The 21,485-nt window shown below is 38.4% G+C and overlaps 1 protein-coding gene across 2 annotated transcripts in view; it reads right to left on the bottom strand.

Moving 5' to 3' along the window:
- Window positions 1-665: 665 nt before the first annotated feature.
- The window catches only part of EFCAB14 (EF-hand calcium binding domain 14), a 45,258-nt gene continuing 24,438 nt past the window's right edge, over window positions 666-21,485 (bottom strand). The window contains exons 5-11 of one of the 2 annotated variants that reach the window (XM_037827303.1): window positions 17,544-17,654; window positions 14,641-14,745; window positions 13,406-13,597; window positions 11,803-11,889; window positions 8,976-9,087; window positions 7,809-7,934; window positions 666-4,205 (exon numbers count right to left, since the gene is read on the bottom strand). In XM_037827303.1, coding sequence (XP_037683231.1) covers window positions 4,030-4,205; window positions 7,809-7,934; window positions 8,976-9,087; window positions 11,803-11,889; window positions 13,406-13,597; window positions 14,641-14,745; window positions 17,544-17,654 — 909 coding nt within the window. In that variant the 3' untranslated portion in view covers window positions 666-4,029. The remainder of the gene's footprint in view (window positions 4,206-7,808; window positions 7,935-8,975; window positions 9,088-11,802; window positions 11,890-13,405; window positions 13,598-14,640; window positions 14,746-17,543; window positions 17,655-21,485) is intronic. The other variant, XM_037827304.1, reaches the window with a different exon arrangement.

Below are 21,485 nucleotides of genomic sequence, written 5' to 3'. Positions count from 1 at the left end.
TGTATCTTCTGGAAATGGTCCCAAAAGGAGAAAGATAATATACAGGCTATTTGGTCACAATTTAAGGATGAGAAAGCACAGCTCTGTTCCAGGATAAAATTCTTCCCTCTCACTTTGGGAATGAGCAAATCTTCTCACTTGCTATATTTGTAAATGAGCTAAGTTTTATTTATAGTTAGTCCTTCCTGAGGGGGAGGGCCAATAAACATGTGGTTGATTTTTCTTATGTTTTCCTGCGTGTGAAAAAGCTCCCCATTACTTACATAACCCCTTCTAGAAATGGATTTCAAGCTTTTCCTTTTTTTTAAAGGCAGTGGAATATATATATTTGAAAATATATATATGCTGTATATAGAATCTCAATATATGTAACAGTGTAGTTGCTTTGACAAACACGGGGCAGAGGCTCACTCTTGCCTCACACCCCTTTTGCCACACCAGTTCCCCCAGGGCCCTGCAGATGCCTGAAGTCTAAGCCCTGTAGCCTTTGCTTCTTCAGGCCAAATATTGTGGTTCTTAAAAAAGATTCTTTTAAAATGGTAGTTTATGCCCACCATCCTTTAGTCCCTGTTTTCAAAAGGAGGAAGGAGTCCACAAAAATAGGGATTGGAGCAGATTTTTTTCCTTAGTAATCTGGGGGGACTTTAGTCATAGATACAGTGACAGAGAAGGGAAATGTTTTATTTAGATAAATTAAAATGGCTGTTACTGTGATACTCATAAGCAAAGCTCAAATCAAGTCCTGGAAACCTTGAATTCATTTCCTAAACAGAACTGAAATTGCTTATACATTACCAAAATAGCTCCACAAAAACAAAGTAGATTTACATTTCTTAATATGAGAAAACAACAAGGTAGGCTAGGTTCATATGACAAACAATACACGCTCTGTCAAGTCGCAGAAACTCCCAAATGTGTTCTGGTATGGATATGAAAGAAGGGACCACATCTAGCTGGTGTGGGTAAACAAGCCAATGAGGTGTGTAGCAAACAAAATCTGTCACTAAAAACAATTCAACGGCAGGCCATTATGAGTAAGAGCCTATTGCAGTCAAAATCCTCAACTGTGACCAGCAGGACCAGCACTAGGGGATCAGGAGTTATGTCCAGCAACTGTGAAGTAAGGAAACTACAATGAAAGGGAAATAGCCAGCAGCAGGTGAAGGTTATCCACTCTCCAGCTTTGTTGTATCACATTCCTCAGGGCCAGGCACCTCTTTGCCCTTAAGATGATGCTATGGTCATCCCTAAGACAGGTACCCTCTTTTGGTTCTCCTCTTCCCACACTGTCTTTTTGCCTCTCTGATTTATGGGGAAGCTGTTTAAGTAAACATTATACCAGATAGTTCAAGGCAAAAGAATAAAAGGACTAAAAGCAGGGCTTTGGGTAACTTAGGAAAGAAGCAGGAGCTGCCAGAGTTAAAAGATAAAAGGACTTAAAACAAAAATGCCAAAGTTACCATCACAACTCAATCTTACTCTCAGAGTTGAGTCATGTGGCAGGTGAAGCTTGATTACAGCTCAAGACAAGTCACAGGTTGGGTAAGAAAAAGTAACAAAGATAAAAATCCCAAGTTAAATACTGAGTAAGAGGCTCTTAAGCTAGTCAGTCTGCTCAACTTGAAGAAACGAGTTCAAGATGTCTGACTTCTGTCTGGGAGAGATGGTACTTTCTCAGGCACAATGACAAGGATATTCACAGGTCTAAGAGCACAGTATGAACACTTCTATTGAACTTGGTAGGAGAGAGGAGAGGATGGTACTACACAGCTGGGTCAGGGATGATGCTAGCCGACAAGCTTGTGGGTGGGGGTGAAGAATGTTAAGATAAACTGTTTTAAATGAGACTTCTCCACTTACAGCTATCTGATGCAAAAGAGAAGTACATACAACAAAGAGTTAAAATGCCCTCAAAGTATCTGCCTATGAATAAGAATTTGAAAGTAAAAAGGAGAAGCTACATTACCCTCAAATATATTTCATATAAATCAGTTCTCAAAAATAAACCTTTCAGGTATAGACACACCATTTATGGTACAGTATATACAAATATAGCAGTATAATTCAATTTATTGCTAGAATTTTATTTGGTTATTACAAAATCTGAAAAGGTATATATATTTTAAAAAGGGATAGGGGGATGGAAGGCAGCCATAAAGAGTAAGAGTTGTCTTCAAGTTACCTCAAATGCCAGGCTAATTTTATACTATATTTTAACCTTCCAAGAGAATGAAATAGCTCAGATGGGCAAGCGAGATGTTTAAAAAAAAAAAAAGTCGAGAAAAGCATAAGCTATAATGAGGTAAACATATAATTATGGGAAAAGACTTCATCTTGCTTTGAATTTTAATACTTCTAGGAAAAAAAACTAAGGTTAGCCAAGACCAAGCTGAACATCATGTTAAGAAAAAAAAAAAAAAAAGACAAGAAGTTTAAAGGTGCTGGACTACATCCATGGCTGACAGGGCAACTTGGGCAGAAAGTTAAAATGGAAATGCGCTCTATTAAAGAAGGTGTGCTATAAAAGTTTCTTTAGTTTCTTCCTGACTTGACCTACAGCAAAGTTAAGTTTTGCAACGTTTTTCCTTTTTGTTGCCCAAAGACTGCTTTAGGAACAACATAACAAGTCCAGATTAAACATACAGGTGACATGAAAGTATTATTCCTTCCAGCCCAAGGACTTTCAGTGCCATGTCCAAAGACATATTTAAAGGGAGGAAAACATTCTGCTGGCTTGTATTAGATTTGAGGACACTTGCCACCATCACATAAAATCCCCTGCTCCAGAGCTGCCTTCTGCTACTTGGCATCCTCTGGACAGAAAGTCTCTAGCTACTTCTGAGCAGAGAGTGATAAGGAAATCCAATACGACTTGATATGTGGTTAGCTTTGTTTCATGTTATAACCTTTTTGGCCTTAGACCACAGAAAAACATATTAGGTTCTTGGTTAGCCCTGAGGTAAAAATCTCAAGGGGTGGAGCTTCCTAAGTCAAAATTAGAGGTACAGATCTCCTCGAAAGCTTCTGGGTGGCCAAGTGAAGACAGGTACCGAAGGAGGTTCAGCCCTGCCATTCAGAACAGAGATGGTATCAGAGGTGGAGACACCTACAGCTTTAAGATAGACCTGGGTGGGTGGGGGCAGATAGTCTAGCTCAATTAGGGGAAGGGTGGGTGGTGAAGAAATGTAACTCCCTCCCGGATAACTATTTATGGTCATAATACTGAAATAAGATTAAAAATGAGAAAAAACCCCAGTGAGATGTCTTTGATTCACCGGTTGCTATTAGCTGAGGGGATAGGAACAAAGAACCAGAACCTTACTCTCCTGATCTTGGAGTTGGTACTGTCCCCACAGTGTCCATTCCCTAAATCTATTCCCTTGGCCACTAGGCCAAACCCATGGCAACACGTGGGCCCTCGAGGGATGCCTTAAAAAGATGTGGACAGTTTCAGCTGCTACCCAGATCAGATTAGCGATTTTTTAATAAGTCATTTGTTCACATCCTGTTTAAAACCATTTTTCTTACTTCTTACAAAATATGCACAATTCTTTCTTACATTTGAACTATTTACAAACAGAAAAGGCCTATCTTTTAAAGAAAAGACATCTTCTGAGTCTCTATAAAGTGCAGCTAATTTAAGGCAAATTTATGTGAAATATAAAGGTGGCTTATTCTCTCTATATACACATTTTTAAGTTTTAAAAGATAAGGTCTCCTCTCAAAAAAATGAAAGAGAGAGAGAGAAAAAAAGGAGGATTTTACTTTTTTTCTTGCAATTTTAAAATGTGAGATCTTACTGGTTTCAGGAAATCATGGATTTCTAAACATACTACAAGTAAAATTTTTTTTTTTTTTTTAAATAACTTTTGTATAGTTTTTCAAACATGTTAAAGGTGGCAATGTGTCTTCTATAGTAGTTTGGAGGACTGGAGGATCGATGGGATGAGTAAAAGGGCTGCTTTTGTTAGGTAAGTAGATATTAGGTAGTCCAGGACATAAATTCATTTGAAAATATGCCTGATGGGGCTAGACACCTAAAGCTACTCTTAGCTCCAGGAATGAGTATCTTCCATCTCCATCAGAATCAAATGCTCTCAACCTCTCTGGTTCTGGCATAGCAGAACCTAGGGAGTTCCAGATTTCCTGGTACGTCAGCTTCCCATCCACATCCTGGCCAGCCTCATGGAATAAATCCCGAAGATCTGTCAAAAAGGAATTACAAAAAAATGTGCATATCTATACATAGAGCTAAATATAGTTAACATTTAAAAGTAGCCTCAACCAAACTTAAAGTACTAAAAGAAAAACTAATTCACAGAATTTTGTTTTCAAAAGGTAAAGTTTTGGATCTCATTAAGTCAGAAATACTAGTTCTTGATCCTTTAAGAATGAGAGGAATACAGTGTGGCACTATCTCCCCAACACAGAAGCAATGTTCCAGATTTTATTCTTATGGTGAAGGGGGAGAAAATAACTGCAGAGGCCTAAGGACCTACTTGATAGGAACTGAGCCTCTAAAATAGACTGTGGCATTCTGTGAGATTTCTTGTTGGATGGCTATGTGGGGACAGGAGGAGTAACAAACCCAAACAGTCATATAGCTCTCTCAATTTTGATAGGAAAACCAAAGCTCAAACAGGAAAGTAACTTGCCCCAAATCACATAACTCTTAAGTGGCTAAATATGGACTAGAATACATACAGGTTTTCTTATTAACCTAGTCTGGTGCTCTTTCTACTACATGACATTGTCTCCCTGGGTTCATAAATTAAACAGCTCAAGAACTAGGGACTCAAAATCACAATGAGATATCACTTCACACCCACTAGGACAGCTAGAATAAAAAAGACAATAACAAGTATTGGTGAGGATGTGGAGAAATTGGAACTCTCATATATTGCTAGTGGGAATGTAAAATGTTACAGCCATTTTAGAAAACTGTTTGGCAGTTCCTCAGAAAGTTAAAATAGGATGTTACCATATGACCCAGCAATTCCTCTCCTAGGTACACAACCCACGAGAAATGAAAATATCCGTCCACCCAAAAACTTGTACTTGAAGGTTTATAGCTTCATTAGTCATAATAGCCAAAAGATGGAAATGACCCAAATGTCCATCAAGTGAAGTGAAGTGTTTTGATACTCAGGAAGCATAGAAATGGCCTGAAGGGAGGGGAAACAGTTACAGTACAAGCTCCATTCCATCAAGAGGTTCTTGTAGACAAGCTTCTGACTATGGCCCTGGTTTCAATCCTAACTTAGCCCCAGCAATGCACCCTAATAAAACCTCAAAAGTTTCCTGAAAGCCAGAAAAGCATGTGGGATATGCTTGTTCCCAATGCCTTCCTGTATATCCATATATGTTGTATATCCATATAATGTTGTATATCCATGTAATGGGTATTATATATGGATATAATGGAATATTATTCAGCCATAAAAAGGAATTAAGTATTAATATATGCTACAACATGGATGGACCTTGAAAACATCAAGCTAAGTTAAAGAAGCCAGATACAAAAGGTCATATATTGTTATGATTCCATTTATATGAAATATCCAGAATAGGCAAATTCAGAGAGATAGAAAACAGATTAGTGATTGCCAGGGGCTGGGGGAAGGAGAAATGGAAACTGGCAGCTTAATGGGTATGGGTTCCTTTTAGGTGTGATGAAAATATTCCAGAATTAGATAGTGGTGATGGCTGCATAACCTTGTGAATATTTTAAAAACCACTGAATTATATACTTTAAATGTTGAATGTTACGGTACAGGAATTATCTATCTATCTATATCTGTCATCCATCTATCTATCTATCTATCTATCTATCTATCTATATGTATGTATAATAACCAGAGGACTATATATCTCTTCAAAGCATTATTATTGTTATTATTATTTTTTTGGTAGATAAGAGAGAAACAATACTGCCAGTTCATCTGTATCTTCTTTTTTAATTTCTAAGATCTATTTGAGCCAAGAGGATTGGAGAATTTATATCAGTAGTCTCTTCTGGTATTTTCTCAAGGGTGTCATAATAAACACTTAAGACGGCCAAATCCTTCACAACATTTAAAAAGGATTTGATTGTGTTTCCACAGAATGACTCAGATTTAGACTCTAATACCAGAAGGTCAATGGGGCTTATGTTTCTTTAAAAAATCTCCCTAAATTCCTTTCTTTTCTTCATTTACTCAACTCTATACCTGGATTCAGTAGGCCTCCTGCTGTTTTGATACTCAGGAAGCATAGAAATGGCCTGAAGGGAGGGGAAACAGTTACAGTACAAGATCCATTCCATCAAGAGGTTCTTGTAGACAAGCTTCTGACTATGGCCCTGGTTTCAATCCTAACTTAGCCCCAGCAATGCACCCTAATCAAACCTCAAAAGTTTCCTGAAAGCCAGAAAAGCATGTGGGATATGCTTGTTCCCAATGCCTGCCACCAAGTGGCTAGCTGGAATTCTGTGTGTGTGTGGCATGAGTTTATACAACATGCTAAGCACCTGGTAGGTGTATGTATTCAAATAAAAATCCAATTACTGCTTCAGGTCATTTCAAGTCATTCAAAAGTACGTAAGGCCTACGTTAGGGACTGAAGTACAAATGTTAAGACAGCTATTTCTTAATCTGCTCTTATGGTCCTTCTTTCATTCATTTTCATCAATTCTTGGCATAATAATGGAAGAGTGGGAGAGGGCAATTGTAATGCCAGTAAACACAATTCAATACTTTCCCTCCTTCCCAAAAATCAGAAAGAAAAAAGATCGAGGATGGGGGAAAACTGTACTTAAATGGCTATATAAATTTAAATCTTTTATGTTTTAAGCATTAATTGTAGCCTGTAGATAACTCATTCATTCATTTAATAAATAGTTACATGTGCCAGGCACTGTGCTAGGTGCTGGGAGTACTAGAATGAACAAGGCACAGTCTTTATTCATAAGAAATTAAATTTTATGTCACCCCAGGATACTATAAAAAGGCATTTATAAGAGAGTGACATGTGCTCAACAGGGCAAACACAACATATTATAAGAGTACACATGAGACATCTAATCCAGTCCTGAGAGGTAAATAAATGTTTCCTGCAGGAATGGTGTCTAAGCTGAGGTGAAGAGGTGGGCAAAGGAGGATGGATAGAAACGGGAAATTTTCTAGGCAGTTAGCAAAAATCAGGTTTTAAATATCACAATGAGGGACAGGACACATATTGTTAGAAGGAAGGCGAACATGCTTTCTGTGGATCATATCCTTCCCACTAATCTTCACCTTACTCATTTTTAGCAAAGGATGCCTCATTTTTGGAGGGCTCAGACAAACAAGGTCAACTTTTACTTTACTTTGCTCATCTCACAGAACAGTGTTTGCTTGTATGCCTTCTCTACTACACTCTCTATTAGGCTGTAATATCCTTGAGGAAAGTGAGGCCATACCATATACTGTATTCTTTTTGCCAGGTGACTGAATGAAGACTCTAGAAAACATTAATAGAGAGAGGAAATACGGTGTTTTGTTTAAGAGTATCAGGCTGCCTTGGTTTAAATTCTGTTTCACCCACTTACTGGCTACATGGACTTAGGCAGTTTCCCATTTTTCCTACAAAGTGGGTACAAAATACATGAATACTATGTTCATAGGATTTTCATAATAATTACATGATATAATGCATATAAAATTATCTGGCCTATAGGAAATACCCAATAAATATTAGGTATATATTTTTTACAAGTTAAAAACATTAACAAGTTATTAAGTTATTACTTTGAACACTTTCCCCATTACCCCCCGAATATAAAAATTTACCTTCAATGCTAGAAATTCCTGATAGGGAGATAGGTCTTAGCTGGGCAGCTTTCTCAATTTGGTCTCCAAGAGATGGTGAAAATTTTGGCAATGCTGATGGTTTTGATGTGAAACTCTGTACTTGTTCTGTAACAAACACAAATGGTGTTAGTATTATTGAATCTGTCACCAAACTTAACTAGTATTGGTATCAAAGGTGACCTTTTAGGACAACTGCATATGCATTTATTAATTTAAGAGAAATAGTTAGGAATTAAGTAGCATAGTAACTATGTGAAGTTAAAGGCGTGGGCTGAGATATTTTGTGGGCAAGTGAAGATCAATCAATATATTACATTAAAGTTTGAAGCAGCAGTCCTGTTGGAAGATCTTATAGATGGCAAGGGTTTAAGCTACAAGTGAGAACACCTTAGTGATTGGACATTATAGATCTTTTTGACACCCTAGGAGTCTTGCTATAAGTGGTTATGTGCCACTAGACGGGCTGGTGTTGAAAGAGGCTACCATAACATTATGTAGCACATGGTTAGGACAAGGCCTCTCACTGTAGTTCTGTCTCTCACTCAAAAGAGAATTCAAGTGAGGCTGTATTCCTTTTCCAAAAATGAAAAATACTTGGGGGGGGGGCAATGGGGGGGTGTCAAAGCCAACATAGTGCAGCACCTTGGTTATATCCTCATAGGGCCTTACTCAGTGGAGCTTGATGCATCTACTATTATTAAGTATGTACCCACCTAAAACCAAGGACCCTTCCAATCCAATGATCCCATCATAATTCGTTAATGATTTTCAGAAGAACTAATATTTATTTTTAAATAATTCTTATGCACTTAGAGAAATGAAAATATTCCCCAAAAGAACATTTAGGGCTGGTTTAATATATGCTATGACAGTAACATTTTTGTCTATAATTGGATGCAGACAGCATGGAGAAGTCTATTTCCAGCTAAACATTACCCATTCTTCCCTTAATAGACCAGCGTACAAATCATGTACGAAATGGGCTTTTTCTAAATGAAAGCAAAGTGTATCAGCTTCATCTCGGTGCACTCAGGCATCATTCACATGGCTCTATCAGTAATGCTGGAACACCTTTTCCCACTCCCTATGTGGAAGGCAAGCTATCCAAACCTGCGTGAAATATTCGGAAGCCAGCCCTGCTCTCACCTTTATCAGCATTCTCTGGAGGCCTGTTGTTCTCAGGTTTGTTTGTGAGAGCACTGATCAGCTGTAGTTTTTCTCTTAGCTTGGATACTTGAGAATCTGAACTATCTTCTTTCTGCCCAAAGCAAAGATCATGGTGGGGGTTAAGGTAGGAATAAGACCTCATCTTCAGTGTATCTCCAGAGCCTATTTAGCATATAGTGCTTGACTCCCAGTCCGTTCTCTATAAAGGCAATGAAGGAATGGATCAACAAACACTAGAGATATCTTGGGTACTCAGTGTTGATGAGGGCCTAGCTGGATTTGAGGCTAGACCATTAAGGGAACATTATGCCACAGATGATCTGATTCACTGTGAACATTAGGCAGATGGGGGAAGGCATGCATGTTTCAGCAGTAAAGAAAATGTAGCCTTGCTCAGGTGCCTATACTACACCCATTCCCTAAATGAGTAAGATATTTTCTAGGAGCTATTTTACACTGACTAACTTTTCTGAATATCTTATTTCACCTTGTGACTAGACTACTTTAGGCAGTTTTATGCTCTTCTCATCTTTTTTTTAAAACAAACAAACAAACAAACAAACAACCAAACACAAACAAACCACTTTCCCTCCATGGTGATGATTCAGCTGCTGGCAGGAACTGTTAGGAACATATAATATTTCTAATTCAAAGTCTTACTTGCTTATACCTTTTTTTAAAATAAGTTTTTTTTCCTCCATACCTTGTCTCATTTCCAGGAAGACCCAGACTGGCATTTAAAATTGCATTTCATTATAAAAAGAAGTCTGATTTCTATGTGGAGGCTAGTGTGAAAGGTCCTGGTCCTATGTTCAATTAGAATATCAATTCATTGCACATTTCTTTTATTCAATATGAAGTTATTTATTTCTTGCCTATCTTTATTTAAACCCTAATAGTTACATTTCACTCTGGGTTTATTAAGGGAGTTAAAATATGAACATATCTAACTAAAACTAGGCAGGGTGTGACAAATGTCATGTAAGTGGTTCAGATACTAAACACTTGAAAAATTAATGATAAGGATGGTAAGAAGAAATTACATCTGGTTAGGATGCTTAGATGAAATAGGACAAGGGTCTAATACACTGTGATGACAGTTAAAAAACCAAGGGTCTGACAGTTGTATAAAAATGTAGCTTATGAGGGGTGACAATGGGATTGGGAAAGCCATAAGGACCACACTCCACTTTGTCTAGTTTATGGATGGATGACTAGAAAAATAGGGGAAGGAAACAAACAAACAAACAGACAAAGGTACCCAGTGTTCTTTTTTACTTCAATTGCTCTTTTTCACTCTAATTATTATTCTTGTTATTTTTGTGTGTGTGCTAATGAAGGTGTCAGGGATTGATTTAGGTGATGAATGTACAACTATGTAATGGTACTGTGAACAATTGAAAGTAAGATTTGTTTTGTATGACTGCGTGGTATGTGAATATATCTCAATAAAATGAAGATTAAAAAAAAAAAAAAAAAAAACGAAAAGAAGAGATTGCAGCCAAACTGGAGATGGAATGGATGTTGCCAGAATGTTGCTGAGAAGCACTTTTGAATGCATCATCTCTGGATACAATAGCTGGATATGATTTCAGGAGCCTTTTTTTAATTTTTAATTTTAAAAAAAAACAGGAATATAAACTTATGAGTAGAAAAAACAAAAACAAAAACAAAAAAAACCAAGGGTCTGAAAATAAAGGCAGCAACTGAGACAAAAGTGTGTACTGGCTTTGTTTTGTTGTGATATTTACTGTTAAATTTTGAATTGTTGCCAAAATCACTATTATTTTAGGGCTGCTTTAATATATGCTATTAAACTACCTATTACTTTTTTTGTGCTCAACATTTTTATCTGGCTTTTAATTTTTTCTTGTTATTTTCTAGGTGAGGTTTTAAAAATAAAAACCTTGCAGAGGCAGTCAAAAAACACACACACAAAGCCTAGCTCATGAAAAGTTAAAAACTATAAGGTATGTGATTTTATCTAGATAATACTATTAAGGAAGAAAACATAAAGATGTAAAGTGTCAGATAAAAAGCTGCCTGTATTATGGTCCCAGTCCAAGTTTATTTCCTCTATTCTTCACAGTCTCTAAACTGAAAAATAATGTACAACTGAGGTGATATTTTAGCCACTCAATCACAATCTTTCTGGCTTTTCCTTTATCTTAGCCCAGGGTTTAAAAGATTAAACAACCCTCTAATCCCAGAGAATGTTACAATCAAACATTTCCTAAGCATATCACAGATTGCTTATCTTATCTTGACAAGATGTCTGGGAGGAACAAAGAAGGGAAGGTATAGGGTGATGGGAACTGGCTGAAGCATAATGGACTGTGTATGTTTTGAGACTGTGATCTAAAAATAAATAATTTTTAGGTTCACTGTTTTTAGATTATCTATGCCTCTGTTCATCATCATTAGTACAGATAACTTACTGTCTTAGCTTAAAAGCCATTTCCTTAGGGAAGCCTTCCTGATTTTGTTAACACCCTCATCATATCCCATGCTTTTCCTTTGTAGTACTTATGATTAATTATCTTTTCAGTTATGTGTTAATGATTTTCTGACTGATGAACTTTGAGCTCCATCAGAATAAGGGGTCACACCAGCTCCTAGCAAAGTGCTTGACAAAGGTTAGGTGCTTGAAAAAGTATTTATTGATCTACTAATTTGCTATTTACTTTGTCTTGAAGTTTCAGGAAATGAGACCACAGTGCTCCTTTTGAAAAAGAAGCAGTAGCTCAAGAGCACAGAGATGCAGATGTATTTATTTTTACTTCAGGGTAAGCCTCCCATTATTTACCTTTATGTTTTGGGTTTTTACTGTATCTGTTCTGTTGATCACTTCATCCAAAGACTCTCTTTTCAGAGTGGCGGCTCTATCACCCATCTTAAAGAGCCAGGTAAAGGGGATAAGCAGAGAAGATTAAAGGCAAACATTAAAACTTAACATCCAGCACCTTTTAAACAAATTGGTCGAACTTATTTAAGAACACTTTTAACAGAAATACCAAAGGAGTGGAAAAATGGCAGAAGAGAGGGAGAAAGACCACAGAGAAATGAAATGACACTGGAGCTTCTAGTTGTTTAAAACTTTGAAGCCTAAAAGTCCAGAGAACTTTTACCCAGAACCATGCTGGGCATGTTGCTGGAGGAAACAGTGGGAAAGATGGATACTATTAACAGTTTTCTCAGCTAGAGAAGAATAAAGTGAGGAGGGAGCAGAAAGCGGAATTTGGGGGTGGTAAGTTTTCACAAGCCTTGAAAACCTTCAAGGCATAATACTCATCAAATCATTTGAAATACCTAGCCTCTACTTAGATTCTCTGAGTTCAAAAGGGCTTTTAAAAATAAGGTTCCTTTAATCTTCACAGCTTTGTAGTAAATTACACACCCCTGTATAGCAGGAGGGGGAACAGGTCTTCCTACTCCACCCTTCAAAGCCAAGGAAGTCAGGCAACTTGCCAAGGCTCCACTGTGACAGAGCCAGATCAAATACTGCTTTCTATGTGCCAGAGTTTGACTTTATTTGTAGGCCTGCTTCCAGCTTTGGTGGTTACCTGAATTTACGGTGCAATTTCCTGTATTTGGCTTCTATTTCTTACATATGCCTGTGGTGTTTCTATATGAAATCTTTAAGGGTGGGCCTGCAGCTATTAAAAACTAATCCATATTGAACCCAGCACATTTATGTGACAGGTGATGAAACGCACACACACACACACAAACACTTTATTTATGATAATATGAAAACCAGTAAACCACACTGTCTACCAGCATCAGCTACTTAACTGGTCATTCAGTTTCCTCATCTGTAAAATGAGGGGCTGAACTCAAAGACCTCTTACATTCTTGCCAGTCCTCCTTGGTAGGGAGGAGCTGGTCTAACCGATCTACTTCAAATGACTTTCCTGGCATTATATGCAAAAGGATTCCCTAATACATAGACAGAAGCAGGATAAATGTGAACACCAAGTTCAGGCTTACAGAAATGGCTAAAGATCCTTTGGTTATTGTCACTGTCATTGCTCCCACTCATAACAACCTGAATAAGAAAAGATCCAGAAGACCTCACTTAGAAATACGTGGTGGAGCTTCCCAACCAGATGGGTCACTGGTAACATGATAGGAAGCTTCACACGCCTGCCAACAACTTGTGGTAAGGCCTTCATAAGCAACTTAATCTCTCCACATCTCGCTGTCCAAATCAGGACTAACAACGCCTCTGCCAGTCACATCACAGAGCTCGTGTACGGATTAAAGGAGACACAGATTAAGCACAATACAAATGTGTAGCCTATCAAATATGCTAGAAGACTATTTTTCAAAAGGTTGTGGAATGTCATCCGTATACAGACAAAACACACTGCAACACAAAACACATCACAAAAGACAGAAAAGCTTACCGTGCTGTAGGACAGGTTTGTTCTCTTTTCTACCTTGCTCACAGCAACCAGATCGCTTTCTATCAGGTTGACTCTCTGGGTAAGATTACTGACTGTCTCGTTCATCCCTTCGAGTTTAAAATCATTCTGTCTCTGGTATCCCACTAGGGCACTGTTTACCTCCTCTAAAGAGTGGTGAAGGTACAGGATATCCTGGAGTGGAAATAAATCAAGTGGTGGAATCCAGCTAAAGATGTTATACAAGACAAGCAAGCCAGCAGCACTGAAAAACCATTATTATGTCAAGTTACTGAAGTAAACTCCTTTTCCTGGTTTTGATCATCGATTTTCTGTCTCTGCTTTGGTCCTCCCACTCTAAACTGTTCCAAGTTTACTCTCTCTGGAATCGTTTGACCTCAGCTAGACAGGAGGGGGGAAAGAGGGAAGAGGACTACCTACATGATTCACTCTCTGGTCCCAGAAAGCCAAGAGCTTGGGAATTGATTTCCCAATGTTTACCTCACCTGCTGACAGGAACGCTTGCTGGGTTATTAACTGAAAGACCCATTAACCTAATTTGTCAGAATAAAACTACCTTAGGAACAATACCAATTACTGAATTGGCTCATGTAACAAAACCATAACAAGCAGTGCATTATTTAGAACAAGATTCAATTATTTTTACTGACATCCTCTACTACTGATTGCTACTTAAAAAGGAATGATGACTATAGGTTTTAAAGGACATTAAACTTAGGGCAGGAAATTCTTCTTAGTGAAGATTTCCTTTATGCTCTTTAGTTAATGTGATTCTGAACCCAATATCCTTTTATCTCCGTCTTGCTTTCACCCTTTCTAATTTTCAAAGATATGCTTTCTAACATTTTTAGAATTTACTGTGGCTCAAAACAGCTATCATTTTGCATTAATCTGCTATCCATCCATTTTTAACTTGCTCAGATGGATATTTTTCATAAATAGTTTCAGGATAATCTGGTCATTCACCTTCTTTCAAGATGTGAAAAGGAATTTACTCCACTGATCAACATGCAGGGGAAAAAGGCAGAGCGCCAAAGAAGAGACAAGACAGCATTTTGGATCCCTAGGATACCAAAATGCATGCCTCTTTCAGATCTCAGGCAGGCAAATAAATTCATGTGACACCTGCTGAGCAGCCAACCACACTGAGGTCAAACTACTTAGGCTGCCTCTATAGCACACTATGGTCATAGGTTCTAAGCCAGAGACAAAAGTACCTGTTTTAAATCCTCACTGTGAGTTTTATTGTCAAGTTCTGATATAACTGAAGGTGCTGGAGTGATGTGGTTGCTTCCACTACTCTCCTTCAAGAGTTGCTGATTCTGGTAACACAAATAGCAGTTAGTGCAGGCAACAAATAATTACCAAGTCTACTTAACCAGTTGGTTTGGTCCTGGAACACTCTGGCATCCCTCAGCAGGCATCCACAGATTAATTATTAAGTATTTCCCTGGAACCTAGAGTGTAATCAGTTCTGTGCTAGGCCTTGGGGCACCTTTGGGGATGCTCAACCTGGAGCATGGGCTTGACCAGCAGTAGCTGGACTACCTCAAGGAACTGAGATCCTCCTAGTCTGTTTCTTGGTCTCTGAATGGAATAAACTCTCTAGAAACCAGTTCTCCCCACCACCACCACCTGTACCCCCAGAGAAACTACAGAATCACTATAGTTTTTCAGGGCCCAATTCAGTCTGAACCTGGGCTAGTGTCATCATTTCCCCAGGACTACTAATTGGACATTCAAAAAGCAGCCATTCATTTAGCCACAGGTTTGGGGCATTGAACACAACAACCAATCATGTACATTTTAGTTTTTCCCCAACAGCACATGACAAGATTTATGTGTGAGAGTTACCCTTCCTTTCCCATTCCCTCCTGAGCGCTCTAGTCTCTCTTTGTAGAGACTGAAGGATAACATGCTTATTTATACTTTTTTACTTTAGTGAGAAAATCTTTGCATAGCTTAATCCTTCAGAGACTGTAGCTATGACTTAGTATAATGTATGCCAAGCAGGAGGATTACTATTAGCAGCCATGGCAGTTTAAAAGAGGCAGATTTGATTATAATAGAATGCAACTGGTGGAAATTGTTTTCCTTGAAATCTGAAAACCTAGACATTTATCAGTTCAGCTTTTGTAAGAAACAAGGGGCAACAATAAAGAGCAAAGGAGGATATGAGAGAAAAAACAAAAAACATGAGTTTTAGAAAATGCAGGAAGTTTTGAGTTAAGAAAAAGTATTTTAGAAAAGGCTCAAGAATTTAAAATAATAATATAAGAACTGCTGCTGGGTTAGCCCAGGGGAGTGAATCTCCCTGGCAACGTGGAATTATGACTCCCAGGGAGGAATGTAGACCTGGCATCGTGGGACGGAGAACATCTTCTTGACCAAAAGGGGGATGTGAAAGGAAATGAAATAAGCTTCAGTGGCAGAGAGATTCCAAAAGGAGCCGAGAGGTCACTCTGGTGGGCACTCTTACGCACACTTTAGACAACCCTTTTTAGGTTCTAAAGAATTGGGGTAGCTGGTGGTGGATACCTGAAACTATCAAACTACAACCCAGAACCCATGAATCTCGAAGACAAGTGTATAAAAATGTAGCTTATGAGGGGTGACAATGGGATTGGGAAAGCCATAAGGACCACACTCCACTTTGTCTAGTTTATGGATGGATGACTAGAAAAATAGGGGAAGGAAACAAACAAACAAACAGACAAAGGTACCCAGTGTTCTTTTTTACTTCAATTGCTCTTTTTCACTTTAATTATTATTCTTGTTATTTTTGTGTGTGTGCTAATGAAGGTGTCAGGGATCGATTTAGGTGATGAATGTACAACTATGTAATGGTACTGTGAACAATCGAAAGTATGATTTGTTTTGTATGACTGCGTGGTATGTGAATATATCTCAATAAAATGAAGATTAAAAAAAAAAAAAAGAACTGCTGGGTTAGAGAGTTCTGTATTATTATCTAAGTTCAACTCTGCCGAAGGTCACATAGTTACTCAATGGCAGAATTGGAACTAGAATCAAGTGTCTGACACCTACATCAATGCTTTTCCTTCTGGGTCGGCTATATTAAATAACAGTGAGGAGGACTGGTTCTAAAGAAAATGAAAAATCCTTCTTTCTAGAGCTAATATATCCCAGGTCTCCCCTGTACAAACTGCCCAAACTTGGAACTCCAAAGCTTGAAAAGAGCATGTGGGGCAGATCCAGAAACTAGTGAAGAGGCCAGGGAACATTTGTGGGCCTTGAATGGTCAGATTTCATGTACATATAACTTATTTCTGTAGCAAGAGAGTCAGGGCTGTGCCATTCTTTTTTCACGTTTCGTAAGTACTTCATGGAGTTGAGTATTCATAAGTGATTAATTAAGGCCTCTAAATGATTGCAGACAGCTTACATCTATAACAGCATTAAAAGATGCAGAGACACCTGTAAACAATTCCTGGGTACTACAGGGGCCTACTTCCTGTCTGTTATCTGTTGGTGCATTATAAATCACCCCAAACTTAGTGACTTAAAACAACAATTTATTACTTCTCATGTTTTATGGGTTGACTGGGCTCAGCCAGGTAGTTCTGCTCCACATGGTGGAGGCTGACATGGCTGCATTCAGCTGAGAGCTTGGCTGGGACAAGAACATGCAAGATGGCCTTTAGTCCTCTAGGGCTGCCCTTCACATGGCCTCTCATGACTTGGTAGTCTGAGTCTTGCCCAAATTTCTGACCCACAGAATAGTGAGAAATAATAATTTGTTGTTTTAAACCACTAAGTTTCGGGATAGTTTATTATGGAGCAATAGATAACTGAAACACTTGTGCATTTCCCTCCTGCTTTCCCTTTTTCATTCCTACCACTCCATCATCAGGAACTGTATCTCATCACTGTATCTTCTCCAATGCCATGTTTACAGAAAAACTCAGCTTTCAATTCAATACATCTTAACTGCTTTATTTACATTTGTAGAAAAATTAATATTGATCATTATATCTTTATAAAAGGTGCATAGTGGGATCTGACCAGATATCTGGGAAGTTGATAGCACTACTGTTACAAAGAAAACGGTGGGCAGTAGTACGCTAAGACTTTCTGTAGCATTTGCAGATTTTCTTACCATATCACTCTGCAGTATTTCCATGGTTTTCTTGTGTTCATCCATGGTTTTCTGCATTGCCTCCACAGCAAGATGGACGCTATTTAAAGTATTGCCAATGGAAGCTACACTCTGAACGAAAAACGTAGTAAAAATAAATTCCATTTTGCTTATACTGACATTATGAGATGATTAACAAGAAACTATACATATATACTCACACATATACATAAAGACATATATAAGAATATACAAAGATCTCTATGTATATATAAACATAAAACAAGAAATTGTCCCAATTTAAAGGATTTTTCCTAGAGGAAAAAAAAAAGTCTCCTTTCCTAAGAAAAAGACACGAGTTCATAAATCTGGGACCCACAGATAAGATTCTCCCAAAATTTCCTCTGTCAAACCCTGTGGTAGGCAGGCTGATGGCCAGAGCCAACACTGTAGATTACCACTTGTGTCAGGAGCAAGTGGCTTCTGAGCAAAAATAGGTGGGAACCATATGTTTGGCTTTGGGAAACCGACGTTACAGAGATGAATGAAAAATTCCACTTGGCAGTGTATGTTCTTCCCCTATTGTGGAATCCTTTTGGCAACTACTGAGTAGAGTTAGATATAAGTAGTAGTTCAATTTGCTTACAGTAGGCCTAAGGAACCCAGGTGGATTGGAAACTTGGGGATATGACTCAGAATCCATCTTTAAAAAAAGGCCTGCCCTAAGGGTACATCCAAAAGAACGTTATTTTGTGGTGAGTTTTGGCCCTTTGTTAAGTTATGCTGACAATTTTACGGGGTCACATTAGTATTTTTAAACCAAGGTCACTTTTATTACACTGATACTGATATACTGATGACATTTTTCAAAATTAAAAACAAACCGCATGAGGTTCTGGGTCAACCAAGAGGGCAGCATAAGACGCTCAAGTGCTGTTTACCCACAGAATCTTTGAACAATTAGCAAAAATTGGCAGAGATATCTTCCTCAAAACTCCAGAAACAGTTAAAGGGTTGCAGTAACTGGGCAAGTGTCAAATCAAGAAAACATAGCTTTAAAAATAGAGGCAGAGAGGAGGAAGTCAGTGCATGTTCCAGCAGGAATCAGGCTTTCTCATCTCAGGAGTGCAGTGGAGACAGACAACTCGGCCACCATGAGGAATCCCATAGACAAGTTTTCTGTCAGCCTTTCCTGGGGAAGCCCCAAAACAGTATGATGCCCCAGACTTCACAGAGGAAATGACAGCACTCTAACTTTGGCCAAGCAGAAACCTGGTTTAAGCTCTGTATTCCTTGTAAGAATGACCAGCCACATATTCCTGAGGCCTGTTACTAAAATTATTTCCCATCCTGGAAATGTGATCAGATGCAAGTGTTTGGAGGAGAACTTGGAGAAGCAGCAGCAGGTGTGTTGTACAGGAGACTGGAGGGACTCCAGGCATGCAGCAGCGCAGGAGAACCTTTAAATAACCTAGATTTCCCCAAAGCCTTAGAAATAATTGTACCAGGTATTCTTGCTGAGTCCCTGGGCAGTGCTTTGCCAGAAATCTTCACACCAGCGCTGATCCCACCCCTGGCAGTTCTGTAGACTGCACAGACCCAGGTCATCAGAGCCCCTCAGCAGATGACAGGTAATTTATGATGATGTAAGGAAACAGGCATGGAAAGTAAAGAAACCAAGGGAGAGAATGGCTGAGGCCTTAAGGGCAGATAGGCTGGCACTGGAGGCAGAGAAATTGAGAGGCCAAAAAGAAGACTGTAATGAAGAACCTGAGATTGACCCTTGAAAAGAAGTTCAACAAGAAACAGCCCTGATTCTAAAGCATGCCTGTCATTTACATCATGTTTTCTTGCTCTTAACTATGAACTTCAAGTTATACCCAAACTACTATTTATTAAACTCTTTGAGAGACACAAAGTACAACAAATACTTTGATTTGGGAGTATGAGGTTGGCATTTATGTGATGAGAAAGGAAGTCTTTCTTTACTTTTCAATGTAAACCATAACTTTAAAATTTCAATTTCTAGTTACCATGATCTAAATTGATTTTTTAAGCTTTTTAAAAGTTTGTTAAAATTTTAAGTTACAAAAGCAATCCGTGCTCACTGTGACAAGAGAAACAATATAGATCAGTATATAAGGAAAAGATGTATAGCTCCTTCCTTCTCATCCTCTGAAGTAACTAATATTAACACATTAGTCTGTAAACTATCACATCTTACTTTATATGCATACAGATGCACATAGATGTAAATATTTGAGATTTTTTTCTTCTTTTTAAAAGACCATTTTGCATTGGTGTGGTAATGCTTAATTTGTACAGAATTTGTGCAGAATATCTATTTAGGTTAATTGTAAACTTTTGGAAATGGATGATGGTGATGATAGCAGATTATTGTGAGAGTAACTAATAGCACTGAATTATGTGTGTGAATATGCTTGAAAGGGAAATTTGGGGCTGTGTATGTTACTAGAATGAAAGTTAGAAGATAAAACATGGGACTGTATAACAACAATGAACATCCACATCCTATTGTGGATGATGGTCTGGGTTAATAGTACTTGTATAGGAATGTTCTTTCATGAATTATAACAAATGTATGACACTATTACAAGGTGTTAGTAATAGGGCTGTATATGGGGAAAAATATACCTAATGTATACTATGGACTATACTTAATAGTACTATTTTAATATTCTTTCATCAGTTGTAACAAAGGTACCACACTAATGCCAATTTGCAACAACAGGGAGGTATATGGGAACACTATTTTTTTTTACATGACTCTTCTGTAATTTTACAAATTCTCTAAATATTTATTCCATACATTCTCATGTCTCTGTGAGGAAGGCAGATTTGGAGTGGGTAGTAGATGAAGGAAATCTCTGCCCCCCAATCATTTTGGTGTCAATAGGGACTATGCTGGGGTGTTTTGTCTCAGCACCCATGTAGTGCGCAGGGACGGAAAAGTAAGGGTCATCAGCCCAGTTCCCGGAGAAGACACCAGATATGGGCTCCTCTGCTCTCTGGTCTCCAGGTCCTAAAACCTCCAGGACACATTGCTTTGTAGAATAGCTGGCCTGAAAGTTTAGGTATCTCCCTGATTGGCCAAGATCAAAGAAACTTTTATTAGTACATGAAGTCATCAAGTCCTGAAAATTTTTCTCTCTCTATATATATGCTACATGCTAATATATATAATATAATATAATATAAATATGTGCATGCTAAAAAATAAAATGGAGGCAAAGCTTGTGGTGCCCTTGCTGGTCCCTCCCCTACCCCCTACCTGGTGTGGTGTGGTGTGGTGTGGTGTGGATCTGACCTGTGCTCCCACTTTGGGTCACTGGCCCTGTTCTGAGGGAGCAGAGTAACACATATGTGCACATATATTGAGGTGCCAATCTATTTGGTGGCAACCTGAAAGACTGAACTAAGAAACTTGTCTTGGGCTCCCTCTCACAGATCTTGCACTGTAGACAGCAGTTTGCAGACAACTAAAGCAGTGTAAGAAACAAAAGTCAAAGCGGCCTGGGGCAAAGGATTACCTGCATTAAGTCATATAATAGAGAACCTAGGAGACGGAGAAAGTCTATTTCAAAGGAAGTAGAGGGGGCATTCAAATTCCTGTAAATGGGGAATTCCGAATTCCTGAGGCCAGGAGCAAGCAGGAAAAGCAGCAGGCTCCACTCAGGCTCAGATAAGACAGAGAGGACCATGCACTTTATTTTCACCTCAGACTGATCTTCGTAACAGGAGGGCTACACTCTGAAGGAGACTAACAGCTAAAGCAGAGCCAATTTGCAAAGACTGTGAAAGGCGTATCTTGCCTTGGTTTATGTCTTTATTAGCTCCTGGAACGCAAGGAAATCTCTGTCATATCACTAGCTGGATACGAATTTAAGGAACAGCTTAGGGACCAAATCTTGGAATTAACACTTTAAAATATTAAATGTACAG

Source organism: Choloepus didactylus, chromosome 2 (assembly GCF_015220235.1).
Source record: "Choloepus didactylus isolate mChoDid1 chromosome 2, mChoDid1.pri, whole genome shotgun sequence".
Classification (NCBI taxonomy): Eukaryota; Metazoa; Chordata; class Mammalia; order Pilosa; family Megalonychidae; genus Choloepus; species Choloepus didactylus.
Note: the sequence above shows the minus strand (reverse complement) of the source record. Positions and strands in the feature narration are given on the sequence as shown.